The following is a 15274-nucleotide window of genomic DNA, read 5'->3' as shown; positions in this document are numbered from 1 at the left end:
TCTCATGGAAAAATTAAGGAGGTCTTCTTCCATGACTATCCTTACCATGGCCAGTAGCAAGAGAGAAATTACAGGGAAGTTTGATACCACTTTAACAGATTTTAGAGAGTTTGGTAGGAACTAAAGCTGAATTGTTCAGGTAATTTGTAGAGGTAGTAAAGTCAATGAAGCATCCATCCATGTGAGGCATTATCCTTTCATTTTGGCATTTGGGATACTGCTATAATGGGCAATAACAAACTACCCTAAACCCCCATAGATTTTGCTTTAAATTTTTGACTGCTAAGAAAACACATTCAGTTGTATTTGCTTTCCTGTTTATCCATCTGAAATTTGTGAGAGTCTTGGCTCCATTTGTCTGAGAACTGTAACAAAATGTACAGAGTTCAAGAGTTCCTGGCAGAGGACTTTGGACGAAAATACTGTACCTCCTGCTTGCACTTGATACTGTTCTAGAGTTTCTGCATTTCCTTTGTAAATTTATCTGCAGAATACTTTTTCTAAAAGAAATGGTAATATTTCATAGTCTTTGTTAAAAATCAGACAAGATGTATATGCCAGCTGGTTGATATTTACATCGGTATAAGTTCTTTCATTAATTTCATTTGGCTTTCGATCGGACTCTGTAGTGATGTTACAATTTAAGAGTAAATTGCTAAACATGTTGCAGAAGTTCTGGGAACTTGTTTGGATGTCAGAGATACTTGGGACTCCTTATGCTGTGTTGCAAGCGCATCTGGGGACACCAAGTGCATGCTGTCATATGGATCACATCCCTGTTTGAATTGCTACATTTTTTTGCCTTTTTTAATTGATACCAAGTTTTGCTGCAGCTTGTGGCTGGGAGATAAAGTCTGTTTTTGGAATATGGGCACGTATTTGTCATCCAGTAGCTGAAGACCTGCAGGGAATCATAAGCCAGGAATGAACTGAACTTACACTTTTTCTTCTTTTTGTGCTAAGCCAACGTAGCACCATCAGCCCCCAGTCGGTACCTTGCTTCATCTTAACCGGTAACATCTCTAGTGCTATTGTCAAGGCATGTTTTATTCCTTGTTTCCTTCCTGTCCAGGAAGAGAATAACTGCTGAGAGGATAGCATGGATTGTCTCACACCTCAAGCATGAACATGACATGCTGAAGCCCAGCTTGAGCCTCCTGCCGTGACACTTCCAGGCCAATTCTCTGAAGCAGCTGTGCTTCAGATAATGAAAGGAAAAGGATAATAGATCACAGAATCACAGAATGCTCAGAGTTGGAAGGGACCTTGGTTTACCTAGATCAGGTCACACAGGAATGTGTCCAGGCGGGTCTTGAAGACCTCCAGAGAGGGAGACTCCACACATTCCTTGGGCAGCCTGTGCCAGGGCTCCCTCAACCTCACAGGAAAGAAGTTTTTCCTGAAGTAGATGAGTGTTTTGCCTTTCCTGATGTTTTTTGCAGTGGCCAACCTGAGAAATAGCTGTTTAACTAACACAAACAGCTGTAAAACATGATCTTGATCAAAATACTTTAAGGAAACTCAGCCCAGTTCCATTATTTATTGATGTCCACAGCTGCCACTGTCATGGGTACACGATTTCATGCATAGTTTCATAGGCAGTTAATTCCCTTTTCTAAGAAAAAGTCTTCTTTTATATTAACAAGATGACATGCTTCCCTAGTGTATGCCTATCCAAGCTAGTTGTTTGTCCTTGTTAGGCCTTAGGACATAATGTTAGCTTCTTGGTAAGTCATCTCTTTTTACTTCTTTCTCTTTTTTTTTTTTTGTCAGTGCTTTCATAGCCTTAAATTCATTTCCAATGACTGTCATCAAGATTGTCTTAATTGAAAAAACATTCGCTGCAACTTCAGCAGCTGTTCTTCTGCAGCACCGAATCATGGTAATTGTGTGTGTTTGTTCAATGCGAGGTCGCTGTAATGCAAAGTAAATGGTCTCTGCTAATAGGTGGCGTTCTCCCTGCTGCAGTGTTTTGTTGCCCATAAGCTGAAATATGAAGTGTGCTATTTTGCGTGTGAATTAAAACACAAAACCCACTTCTGAGCTCTTATTTGACTTCATCCTATAACTTATTTTTCTGAAAATGAATCTTATCTTTAACTTTCCGTCTAGTTGACCGATTGGATTTGTGACGTGATTGCCAAGTTAATGGAATAAGCTTATTTGTAGGGCACTCAGCAGGACCCTGGATAATTGACAAAACCATGAAGTAAAAGATGTTTTCCCATCACTGCGATATGTGCCCCTTGAGGGAGGCTTTCAGATGCTTCACTTTTAGTTTCTTTTTGTGGTTTACCAGTTAAATACTGTCGTTTCCATTAGATCTTAGAACTTAAATTGATATCTACAGGATCCACATTATATTCTACTTGTCCTTTTGCCTCGGCATTTCTGCTTATTAATTCCAAGTATGCATATACATGTACATAGGCCTCGTCTTGTATGACCTGTGTATGAGCTGAGTATGACCTGTGATTGAGCTGAGGTGTTTGACACTGATATTCAGCTGTCAGTTTGGGACGTGCACACAAGGCAGGTCATACCTCGGGGAGAAGCAAGAGGTAATGCTAAAGCTGCTTTTGCTCACGTGAGAGGGGAAGTGTGAGGTGTGTGTTTCTGTTGGGTGTACTCGCATGACTGAAGCAAACTGTCGTGATGAGGAAATGTAAGGGTGTAGTTTCTAAAGTATAGGGTTATTGCAATTACAGACTAGTCTTGTTAATACATTTTAGTAAGTGATGAGCATATTTTAGACTGTCAAATTTCTTTTGAAGGCTTCCTTTTGCTTTATGAGAGCTTGGATGTCTACTGTATTGATTAAAATTTGAAGGCTTTATGTTTTAAATGGCTGCTAACCTTACATGTTTTAGTTTTACCTTCATCTCAAGTGAATCTAAGTTTCTGGAAATGGTATGTCTAGAGAGTGTCTATTGAGAGGCACATGATTCCTCTTTCCCTGCTGTTACTCTTTATGGAAGACGTTTCAGTCTTTCTGCAGAGGTATTGCTTTTGGCACCCTGTGCACAGCTCCACTATTGATGGTGTAGTTGTGGCTTTCAGCAGCTTCACAACTGTTACCACTGTTTGAGTTTCTGATTCAGAACTGCAGCTGGCTACTATCTTCTTTTCTTTGGGGAGAGTTCTGAAAGTGTTCTCTAGAAGTTACAAGTAGTTATCTGTAGATCTCTGCAATTGAGTGTAATAAGGGGCAAATGTATTCTTTGTCTCAAGAGATTCTTCTGTTTTGTTTACGTGTTGATTTCTCAAGCCAGCACAAAAATTTCAGGTAGATGGATATGTTTGGATTTGTTGGCTACACCTGACAGCAGTTAGAGACAGTTAGAGCAATGTGCAGTGCTGTTTGAGGTAAATACAAGTTCAAAGAGAGGTTCATGAAATTTTGAATACTGGTGAGGACTTGCAGCGAAAATCAATAGATCTTATAAATAAGGAATCATTTCTTCAGTGTTAGCTGGAAGAGCCCATTAGGAAAAACATCCTAATGATGGTTTGGTTTTTTTCCTCCTTCTCTGACAACTCTTGGACTTACCTTGCATTGATTTCTCTAGCTTTTATTCTACAATTTACAGTAAGAGAATTTGAGAGTTGGAAAAGTTACTGTGGTTTATGCATTCTTTTTTTCTTTCTCTTTTTGTTCTTAACAACTTGGATCCTTCTGGTATATTAAAAGCAGGGGCCAGCTGTACCTCCTGTAGTCATGCCATCTATATCATAATTCTGGCTGAGACTTCTGTCCTCTTTTTCCTGTCCAGGCAAATGCTGTGTAGAGAAAGAAATATGTCTTTGTGCCCTGGAAACATATCACATCAAATGGAGGATCTGGTAGATAGCCCTTTTTACTTCTTAATGCCTTGATCTCTTTTCCATGATTTTTCATATTTTAAGAATGAGGGATATTTTTAAAAAACCCTTTTTTTTCTTCTTAAGCTGGAAACTTCCTTCTTCCTAACAGTTTCTCAATTGCAAGCTTGAGCAATGCTTAGCAGAAGATGAAGCAGTGCTGTTTCATTTCTTTCCTTTCCAAGACAGAACATAAATTAAACTGCAAATGCAGTTTCTATTTTGTATAAACATATATATCTGTAAAAAATATTGTCTAAGGATTTTGTACCATACTGCAGTGAAAAGATGCTATAAATAATTTCCCTGTGACTTGGTCACACTTCTGTATCTGAAAAAAATTTCTTTGCTTTCTTGTCCCTTTCATGGAAACTTCAGAAATTATTCCAGACCTTTTTTTTTCCCACTAAGCCTTCTAATAGTTTCCTTATGCTTTTCACTTGATCAGTAACCTCAGGTTGCTGAGCCTGCAGGTCAGGAAATCTTCCTAAGATAGTGCTCAGCACAGTCTTCTTTCTAAATAGGTGTTAAATTCTTCTGGAGTCTCTCTTTTTCAGAAATAAATAGAATAGGTTTATTAATAGATAATACAGATACATTAAGCATCTATATTAAAATGTTAAGTACCCTGGCAATGTCAGGAATTGTAGATCAGAATATCTGAGGCTTCTGAAGAAATGTCTGTATTCTTCCATGGATACAATTTGATGTACAGTGATGAATAATCTGCATTATCAAATGTGTCCTGTTCCCGCCTGTTCGGTGCCCTTCATTTCCTTTTGAAGCCAGAAGGGATTCAACATGTTGCAGCTCAGGCCGTGCTGAATACTAATGTCTTGATATCTGGTAGATCATTAGTATTTATTTGTAAAATGGAAGCAAAATTAGTTTTGACCTTTAGAGCTAAGTCAAAAGGTTAATCCATGTCCATTTCCAATTTGGTGGTTTAATTGCTGCCTTTCCTAATTGTGTGTGGGACAATAGTTTCTGTTCATTTCAGAGGTAAATCAAACTGTAAGCGGTGCTTTGCATTCATAATTCTGTTGTTTGTTTTACTTACAAGCGAATTCCAAATCACTGAATGTGTCTTCATGGGTTGTATTTAAAACAAAATAAATCAGGGTTTCTGATTTGTGTTATTTGGGTTTTTTTCCAAACCAGTACATGCGTTCTGTCTTAAACCTAGTGGAATGTGATATGCTTTGTGATACACGGAGGATAAAAATAAGCTTATGCATTTTTAAGTTGTTCAAGTACTATTGTTCTTGGTGGCATTGAATAGGGGGAGAAAATGCCAGCGTGAAATTAATAACTGCTTTTGTTTCTGTTACAGCTACACTGTACACATCCTGCATCTTGTTGGGGATATTCCTCAACAGCAGCGTCCCGATATTCTTTGAGCTCTTTGTGGAGACAGTCTATCCTGTTCCAGAAGGGATTACCTGTGGAGTTGTCACCTTTTTGAGTAATGTGTTCATGGGAGTGCTTCTGTTTTTCCTTACATTTTACCATACAGGTAAGAAATGCAAGCTACTTTGAAAATATAATTCTCCACAAAGACATACCCTTGCTGTACAAGGATTTGCACATACGAGTTCTCTTAATAATTAAATGTTGAATCTTGCTATGTAGCAGCAGGGAAGGACTTTAATTGTTGTTTTTCTATATGCATGCTAATAAAAATGAAATTGTTTAGTGCAAGATGCATATAGTCATATTCTGTTTGGTTTCTGGCTACAGCAAATCCCATCAAGGTACACATTGCCATTATAATTTATGAAGACCTGGGTAATGTGACCGTTAATAAAGTTTTTATCTATGGGTGTTCAAAACCACAGTAAAGCTCACCCAATCTCATGCTTCTGGGTATAACTGTATTGCCCAGGAGGGGCAAAGCAGAAATACCCCATTTGTGGTCATCTCTGTTCATTGAGTTGGACATACCATTGCAGGGGAGAGATCATCTCTTGACCACCACTCAAAGACAAAATATTGATTTCCTTACATAATCTAGAGGCTTGATTGGACACAACCATGTTTTACTTGATATTTTTATCAACTTCTTCAGACATGCTCATGTCTTGAGTATTATCTGCTTCCTCAAAAGTCATGGTCATAACCTCCAACTTGCTGTTTGGGAGTCCATAATACACATTGTTGCTCTAAGCTGTAAAGTGGTCAGTTTTCAAAGATGCAGATTTTTGACTTGAATTGTGTTGTCGTGGTAAACGTTTATTCATGATGCACGATTTGTAAAGCAATATTTTACTTCTGCTTTGAAAGCTTTAAAATGTGTGGGCTCTTAGATATTATCACAAGTGCATGTATCATTCAAAATGAATTGTGCTTGAAATTATGAAGGTTACAGCCTGGGGCACATTTTCAGTGTGCTTTGTGTGTCTTTCTGCCAGGAAATCACAAGCAGGTTGACAACTCTGTTCCAGATTGTGCTTTGTGAACACAAACTGAGAGAAGTTATTATTTTTGTTGATGCCAACGTTGAACTGCATCACTGTAGCATCTGAATCCCATCCCTGTTAGCCTTGGATGGTGTGGTATTTAGTTTTTATAGTTTAAAGAACACTTTTATGATTAATGCTAAGTGATGTGAACATTGTTCACTTACACTGTTCTTTCCAACGTTTACACCTGAGATGAAAAGATTACAGAAGGATATTCTGAGAATTTCTCCATTCTATTTCATTATCCAGTGTTTAGAATGGGTTAATAATGGAGGATGGGGATGCAGTGTCACTGAAGAACTGCGATAAAGTGAACTCGTTCCCTCCTAAGGTATTTGGGGCCATCTTGTGTCTGTAGTATTTGTTTCCCTTGCAGGTATCAGTAAATGCAGGTAAGGGTAAACCTGGAATTTAGTGTACCCATGCACATGGAATGTTTTTCCTGCTTTTTCAAAGGAAAGTTAAAAAGGAGTTTGTGCCGAGGACAATCTGTTCTCTGATGCATTGATCATGTCACAAATGATCGAAATTTTAAGAGCACATCACGTGATCACTGGGGCAGGATCAATGCCAGTGGCTGATATTGGCTCCTTTGATAAAATCCCTTAGAAGGCAGATAACAATCAAACATTGGTCTTTCATTTGAATCAAACACATTCTCTAATGGCATTTAAGAAACCTAAAGATAAGCCAGAACTGAGCCAAATTCATCTTGTTCCCTCATCTTGCTTTGTAGGCTAAATAATCTCTCAGTGGTTTCAATTCCCATTTCTCTCTCTCTTCTTACTCTCACATTGTGAAAGGGCCAAGCCCTGGAAACTTTGCAACGCACTGAAGATTTTGGTCTAGCTAGAACAGTGGAGATGTAAACCTTTCTCAAGCTCAGCCTCCCTGCTGTGCCTTAACACCCAAAGCCTCCTCCTCTGGCTGTGATTTCATTTGCCTTTTCTGCAGGGACTTCCAAGGGAAAAACAAAAGCAAATCGACCTTTAGCTTCTCGCGATCGATGTGTTAGTGTGCATCACCAGTGTTGTCACAGATCCTCAGATACAAAAGGCATGAAGGCTTCACAAGTTACATTTGGTCTTTTAGGATATTGGGGTTAAAGTCTGTTTAATCCAATTAAGCAAGAGTATTATAAGGAAAACAGTAGCCCAGCATTCACTTATTGACTTCTGGCATCACGTAACGTGGTCTTCCCCGAGCCTAGGGAAATTTTGAGTCAGATTGCTCCCTAAACAAAACTGTAAGCGGTTTTGGTGGGTGACTTTGTTTTAGACTTTCTGACTTTTGGCCCTTGCATTGTTTGATACTGATTGTGCTTTTGCTTGTAGCGATATAAATTACAGATTGAAGAAAGCAGCAGTGCTGAAGTTTTGATTTTGATTCACTCAAACCTTGAGGGAGAGTTTAGATCTTGTAAAAATAAATTAACAATTATAATAAAGGAAACTTTAAAAAAAATTAAGTAAAACGCCATCTCCAGTAAAATGAATGTTTCTTGGGCAAACTGAAGGGGTTTTTAAGAAGGAAATTGTGGTGCACATTTTAAAAAAACATCCAAAATTGAATAAAACTGCCAATTAGTAGTCAAATATCAGACAATAGAACTTCTTGAATGTGGAACACAGGCTTTTAAGAGCATTACATTATGTCTAACAGCTAAAAAGCCTTCTGAGGAGCTGTTTGTGCAACTAGTTTTAAATGGAATTGATCGTACTACTCACAAGTATCTTCTGAGAATTGGTTTTCCCTCTTTATATCATGCAGCAGGTTTGCTTCAAAATCAAATCATGCTGCTTCTTATGCTTTTAATTTGGTTTCTTTTTCAATCCATAGAAATCAAAGAACTAATGAGTACAGACGTGAGAAGTGGTTTATTCTGCATTAGCAATGCTAGAATTTTTTTCTTGTCCCCCTTCTCTCCAGTGACAGGTTCAAATAAGGAGGGTTAACATTAGCTGGAAGCATGAGTTTATATATATAAGACAATGGACTAAATATACGACAATAAACTAAACATGCCCTCATGGCCAAGAAGGCCAATGGCATCCTGGGATGCATCAAGAAGAGTGTGGCCAGTAGGTCAAGGGAGGTTCTGCTCCTCTACTCTGCCCTGGTGAGGCCTCATCTGGAGTCCTGTGTCCAATTCTGGGCTCCCCAGCTCAAGAGGGACAAGGAAGTGCTGGAGAGAGTCCAGCACAGGGCCACCAAGATGATCAGGGGACTGGAACAACTGAAGCATCTTCTTTATGAGGAAAGACTTCAGGACCTGGGGCTGTTTAGTCTGGAGGAGACTGAGGGGGGACCTCATTAATATTTACAAATATCTAAATAGTGGGCGTCAGGAGGTTGGGGCATCCCTTTTTTCTGTTGTATCTAGTGACAGGACAAGGGGTAATGGGATGAAGCTGGAACACAAAAAAATCCATTTAAACATAAGAAAAAACTCTTTCACTGTTGAGGTGAGGGAGCCCTGGCACAGGCTGCCCAGGGAGGGTGTGGAGTCTCCTTCTCTAGAGGTCTTCAAGACCCACCTGGATGTGTTCCTGTGCAGCCTGATCTAGGTGGACCTGCTTTGGCTTAGGGATTGGACTGGATGATCTCTCAAGGTCCCTTCCAACCCCTACCATTCTATGATTATATATATATATATACCTATCTTTATATCTAAATAAAATGTCCATGTAGAAGTCCCATAGACCATGTCAACCATCTGTCATAGAATCATTATGGTTGGAAAAGACCTTTAAGATCATTGAGTCCAACCACTCACCTCACACTGCCAGGCCCATTGGTAAACTAAACCATAACCCTCAACACCTCATCTATGTGCCTCTTCAATATCTCCGGGGATGGTGACTCCACCATTTCCCTGGGCAGCCCATTCCAATGCTCGACAACTTAAAAGTTCTTCCTCATCTCCAATCTAAACCTCCCCTGGCGCAAGTTAAATCTATTTCCTTGTGTCCTGTCACTCGTTAATGGAGAGAATGGACTGGCCTCTGCCTCACTGCACCCTCTTTCAAGTAGTTGTAGAGAGTTACCACAATCTCCCCTCAGCCTGCTCCATTGTCCAAGAGCTGTCAGGATTGTGTTCAGGACACGGCAGTTCCCTTCAGACCCACCAACAATCAAAATTTTGTTTGCTTGGAACACAGAACATGTTTGCTAACTCTGAGATTGGGTCTGTTTTCTGCTTTACAGAGTTTTCCTGGTTCAACTGGTGCCTGCCAGGATCATGTCTGCTCAGCCTGCTCCTCATCCTGTGCTTCCGTGAGTCCTACGACAGACTCTATCTCGACGTCGTTGTCTCGGTGTGATAACGCTGGACTGGTGAGGGGTTGGAAGAGACCTGGAAGTCAGCTTTGCAGTCTGCACATCTGCCTGGATTTGCACAGCTGAACAGAGGAAAAATAAAGAAATTGCAAGACTTAACCGTGGCTTTGTTAGAGAGGGTGAGGGACAAGCTGTTCTTCAAGACCACCTCCATTTGCGATAAACGTGGAACTTTGAGCGGTGATAATGATGCCGAGCTGCACTAAGGGGATGTGTCTGATGTACAAGGTCCTGGTGCCAGAACTGGGGCTGACTGTCTCAAAGGCTGTTGATGTAGCAGTGACGTGTACAGTCATGTGTGTGTGTGCGTGCGTGTGTGTGTGTGCTGACTCACGGTTATGCACATTGGGGTACCAGGAATCTCTGGAGTCTTCTATCAGAACAGAGATAGTGAATGATCTTAACAAAAGGAAAAAAAAAGGATTTAAGAAAATTGTTTTTAAAAACACTTTTAAATTGATAGCCATTTATATGCTGAATGCCCATTTGACAGTTAAGCTTAAACAATTTGGAGCTTCCACACTACACTTACATTCTAACCTAATGATTTCTGATATAAGACACTGGTACCAGGGTTTTTAGCCATACTAAATATCCCAAACAATCCTTGCAGTGTTGTTAGAGGTGTTTGTTATTACTCTGGAGCTCATGTAAACGATAGCTTTAGCTGCCACTGAAACCTGACTTGCACCCACAGTTGCCTCTGAAATGCCACCATGTTCTGTATCTCGTGGATACAGAGCATCTGTGGTATCTCAGGAGTTTACTGGTGAGTCTCTCTCAGTAAATATTGCTGTTCTAAAGGCCACCACTGTGTCACCTTTTCATCCCTGTCTCCAGTACTGCCTTTTTTACTGTGAAGACCTGCTTGTGCCACTGAACACTGTGGGTGTCCGAGTCTCGCTAGTTCTCTGCTGATACCCTGTGTGTGGTTTTTAGGATACATTTATGACTGAGGGTGCCTAAACAGTATTCTTTCTTAACTTCATTCTTGAAAATCACAATTTCCTAAAACTAAAACATCTTTCTAGTTGATGAAGCACCCTGATGGTGAGATGACAATGAGTTTGACACTGAGGAATAACTCACGAGAGTTGGCATAATAGGGGACATACAATGCCAGCTCTTTTTATCAGTACTAATCTATGGTCATTCTGACCCTTACTTGAACATTAAATATTAAAGACACTTGGAATAGATTTTTTTAACTCGATTTTAAACCTGCTGGTAATTTCTAAATTAAACTCTTTTGATGTCAGTTCAGCATCATTTGCAATACTTCCATGTGTGTGTTCTGCGGTGTGTGCCTGTGTATTTATATCTATGTATACACAAATAAAACTTATATATATATCTTTTATATATAAGTTGTATAAGGGTATGTGTTTACATAGGTTTATTTTAAGTAATCCTGTCTCTGGATGGTGGTGTGCCACCGTTTGTAACTAAATCAGTCGCTGCTGTGGTTGGAAACTCACACGTAGGCTGTCTGCAACGGGGAATTTTCCTGCAGGAGGTGAGTGATTTCCTCTCATAGCAATTTTATGTCAGGGGGGTGTGTGCATGTGCTGGGGGGAGGCTGGAGTGCAGGGTTCTGCTCCTGTGCAGGGCTCTGCCCTGCAGCCCTGGGTGCTATCAATGCTGTAAGGTGGCTCAGATAAGCCCTGAGCTGAGCGTGGCCTTTGGGTGCAGATCGCTTCACTCTCCTCCTGTAGAGAGAATGTGCCACCCATACCTTTAACTCAGGAGTGTATCTGTGCAGTAAAATAAAACAAGCTGTTCCCTGCTTTTATGTTTTCAGAGCAATGGTTGTATTTACTGTAGTACCAGAAAACTGACTTAGCTCATTGCCTATATCAGCCACTAAATGATCTTTTCTGTCTTGAAGCAGGCTCTTTGTGGAAATGGAGCCAACCTACCGTGGGATAACTAAATCAATCTAACCAGCACGTTCAGAGTTGCTGGCATCATCCTCTTGTGTTTGTCAGATGAATGGTAGTAACTGTCCAACTTCTTTTTACGATGTTTTAGTGCTCAGAATAGTTTCAGCATCCAGTAGCTGCTGCTACCTATTGTCTTCTGAAACCAAGGATGGCTTGCCAAGAGTCTGTTTGGGGTTGCATTGTTGTGGCAGAACTACAAGCTTGGATGGCTGTTTAGAGCTCTGCTGCTGCAATTTACTGTAGCTTTACTAAGATGAGAATTGTACAGCTCGGACACTGTCCCGAGTGATGGAGATTTTTAATCCTTTCACTGTCCTGACTGGTTTAAGATAGAGAAGCTCTTCAGGCAGTGTTCACTCTTAACCCATTGTGCCTCTGTTCCATTGAACGATTCAGAATATTTGTCAGTGCTGCTGGCTGCAGAGCTCTCCACTACAGTCAGAGGAGCAGAGTCAACATTTTAAACCCTGTTGATTGTTTTTCTGAATCAGTGAGAATTGCTCACTGCTCTCCTGAATTTTGAGGCCTCTTTAGGAGTTTCTGTGTTTGTCTTGGGCACTGTAGTGTGTGGTCTTAACTACAACCCTTGGTGCCTCTGCACCAACGCAGAGACATTAACCCAGAGCTGAGCAGCATGGCTGCGCTGGGGTTGTAGGCACCGGGCTGCAGTTGAGGCTCAGCCAGAGTTCCCAGCAAGTCTGATGCAAATCTGCCTGAGTGAAAACCAAAGGTTTGCTCCCAGGTTGCTTGAAGTTGTGCAGGATGGTGCTGCATTCTGCACGCACAGTGCTCAGCCCATAGTGTTTTGTTAGATGAGCAACGCTGGCCTGGCACAGAGCTGAGCTTGCAAACGTGAGAACATCTTTGAGAAGAGTTTTGTCCCCATCTGTGCCCTGCAGCATCATCCTTCTGTGGAGGAGCAGTTCACTGCATGACAGCAACCCAACCTGAGCTGTGGGAATGGGTTTTGGGTTATCAGTAGGTCCACCCTTGTTTTGATTGACCCAAGGTCCGAGCGGTCAGGACAGCTGAACTTTACTGGAAGTTGGAAACCTCAGGGAGAGCCCCGAGCAGTGCTGATACCGTTAGCAATAGTGCAGAACAGGCTCAAACCAGTTAATACCTCTCTTACTAATTAGTCAGAGTTCCAAGTCTCTAATTTTTTAGCTGGTCACAACAGGGTTTTTAGTCTAAATGAGGCATTACGTTGCAGTGCTGCAGAGTAGCCAGCGTTGGCTGCTGTGTGGCCTGTGAGTTGCCAGCAGAAGAAAGAGATAACGCTGGGAAGTCACAATATTTACTTCTCTTCGTGGCACATAACCTCACAGCCCCAAGAACATTGTTTTCCCTGCAGTGCAGAGCCCCCAAACCTGCAAGTAATTGTGCTCTGGTTGATATTAAAAATGCTGGGAAGGATGCTCTGTAGTGACTACTCTTATTAGTTCCTCATTTTAAGTAAGTTTCTGCTTGGCTCAGTAACAACTCCCCCCAGCTTCTGCTGCTGCCGGCTTTTCTTCTTGTGAGCTGTGGAGCTGCACTGGCTTTTGTGCTGCTAACAAGGAAGCTCGGGGTTAGCAGACAGAGGCTTCTCTTAGGGCACTGGTCACTGTCTCTCATCACTGCTGTTACCCACTAATTTCCTTTTGATTCCTTCTTCCCACGTGGCTGCCTGCTCCCCTGAGCCAGAGTCATGGAGAGGAGCTTCCTGCTCTCAGGCCAAGTTTAGAGGGATGGGCTGGCCAACCATCTACTTCATGTACATAAAAATAGTGTTGGGTTGCTTTTGGGGTTGGTTTTTCTGTTTAGAAAACCAGGCAAGCTGAAAGAAAGTGCAGCCCCAAAGGATTTTGCACATATGTGAGCAGATAATCTGTCACCAACAGACTATAATTTGCCCAAAACTTATAATTTTAGCTAGAGAGGCCAAGCTGATAGGCACCATGCATGTTCAGGTTCACAGCATCACAGAGCTATTCCCAACCGTCTGACAGAGCTGCAATGAGTGGGAGGGGGATGTCTGTAACCTTGCAGGGGGTTGGAAAATCCCAAACTGCTGTCTGTGTTTGCCTCAGTAACCCAGGAGGGCTGGTGGATTGGGGAAGGGGAGGGGGGGGATTTCCAGAGGGAATTTCAACACTGAAATACTGATCAAATCCATAGAGAATTTGAAGGTTTGTGGTGACAGGGATGCTGATGCCTGGCTTGTTCTACAGCAAACTTAGCAAGTGACTGCACAGCCTTACACTGCAGTGCAAACACGCTGGGTGGGGTGGTCTGTGTGTGGTGGCTGTTGCTAGAAAGGGAAGTGCTGTTTAATTGTGAGGATTGACTGAGGTATGAGTGGGAGTTAGACGGTTTGCACAGTGGGTATAACTGTCCTGGAATGCCATAATAAGGGTTTCATTGTTCATTTTGTCTGTTGGATCACTTGCAAATATTAATAAGTCACTATGATAAAAGCATTTTTGTGTTTCATTAGTTTTAAGGAGTTTTCTATTGCACTGAGCATGGGTCAGTGTAATAACTTGGCATGGCAACCGCTCCACTGGTGGGAAAGCACACGGGAGCGTTTGGTGTCGAGCTGGTATTGATGTTGGTGCTGCCATTCTGTGCTGTTAAGGGAAGAAGGAATATGGTGTCTGCCAGGAGGATACAGAGGCATGCAAGGAGGGCTACTGACCCTGCCCAAATGAATGAGAACTTCAGAATCCTCAGTGGGTCCCAGCATGGGGGCTGTGGGCAGAAGGGGGGCACGTGTAGGGTGAGGAAAAGCCGTGTTGTGGCTACTGTCTCCCTTCTGACAGAGCCTCTGGGCTTATTGTCTCTCTGATGAGAGGTCAGAGCATCCATAAGACCCTCATTCATTTCCCCACAGCCACAGGTGCTGCAGATGTCACAGGAATATCTGCCCTGTCTCCTCTGGGAGCATCACTGCTGGCGCCAGAGGAGAAAGTCAGAACATGATGTCAATCTGCTTATAATTTTTTGCAATCTGTGTTCCAAGACAGACAAAACTAATAAATGGAGGAAGAAAAGTAACTCTGTCCAAAGTTTTGACAAGCAAAAGCAAATATTTGCACAGATGTGCTAACGTCTGCCTTTAACTTGGGATCACAATGTGTGTGGAGCAATCGGTGTCCCCCCAGAGCACAGCCCCACTGCCACAGCCCCAGCACTTCTCCCCAGGGAGAAGGGAAGTGCTGCAGCTGCCGTGCCCACAAGGTGCAGCGTTGGTGGGTACCTTTGGGCTATTTGCACAAGAGGGATGTCTTCTGCAGCACAACTAGAGCAGAGTCTCATTTTTCACTCCCTCAAGGATGAGATTCTGGCCTTTGTTTTGTGTTTGTGCTGTGGCATGTGCCACAGCAGCAGCTATGGCCGCGGCACTTGGCATAGAGGGGCTGGTTTTCCAAGGTGCAGCAGAGAAGGCAGGTGGGACTTGCTCTCTGCAGTAACAGCTTTTCCTTCCACAGTCTCTGTCCTTGTTAGTTGCTGCAATGTGATTTCTCCACTTGCTACATGTGGACAGACTCATTGTGCTCACTTTGTGTCGCTACATGAAGAGAATACCATGAGCACAAGTTTATCTTCATGGGGAGCTTTCCTCTTTAGGCTCTGGCCCCTTCTCCAACCTTAGTCTATCTAGTTACACAAGCCAAAGAACCCCAG

The 15274-nt window shown here is 42.0% G+C and overlaps 1 protein-coding gene across 1 annotated transcript in view; it reads left to right on the top strand.

Moving 5' to 3' along the window:
• SLC49A4 (solute carrier family 49 member 4) overlaps nucleotides 1-13686 on the top strand; it is a 74167-nt gene extending 60481 nt beyond the window's left edge. Inside the window, exons 8-9 of the mRNA XM_062005044.1 lie at nucleotides 5195-5377; nucleotides 9531-13686. Coding sequence (XP_061861028.1) covers nucleotides 5195-5377; nucleotides 9531-9646 — 299 coding nt within the window. The 3' untranslated portion in view covers nucleotides 9647-13686. The remainder of the gene's footprint in view (nucleotides 1-5194; nucleotides 5378-9530) is intronic.
• The last annotated feature ends 1588 nt before the right edge of the window (nucleotides 13687-15274 follow it).

Source organism: Colius striatus, chromosome 11, assembly GCF_028858725.1.
Source record: "Colius striatus isolate bColStr4 chromosome 11, bColStr4.1.hap1, whole genome shotgun sequence".
NCBI classification, from domain to species: Eukaryota; Metazoa; Chordata; class Aves; order Coliiformes; family Coliidae; genus Colius; species Colius striatus.
This window is presented reverse-complemented; position numbering and strand designations above follow the sequence as displayed.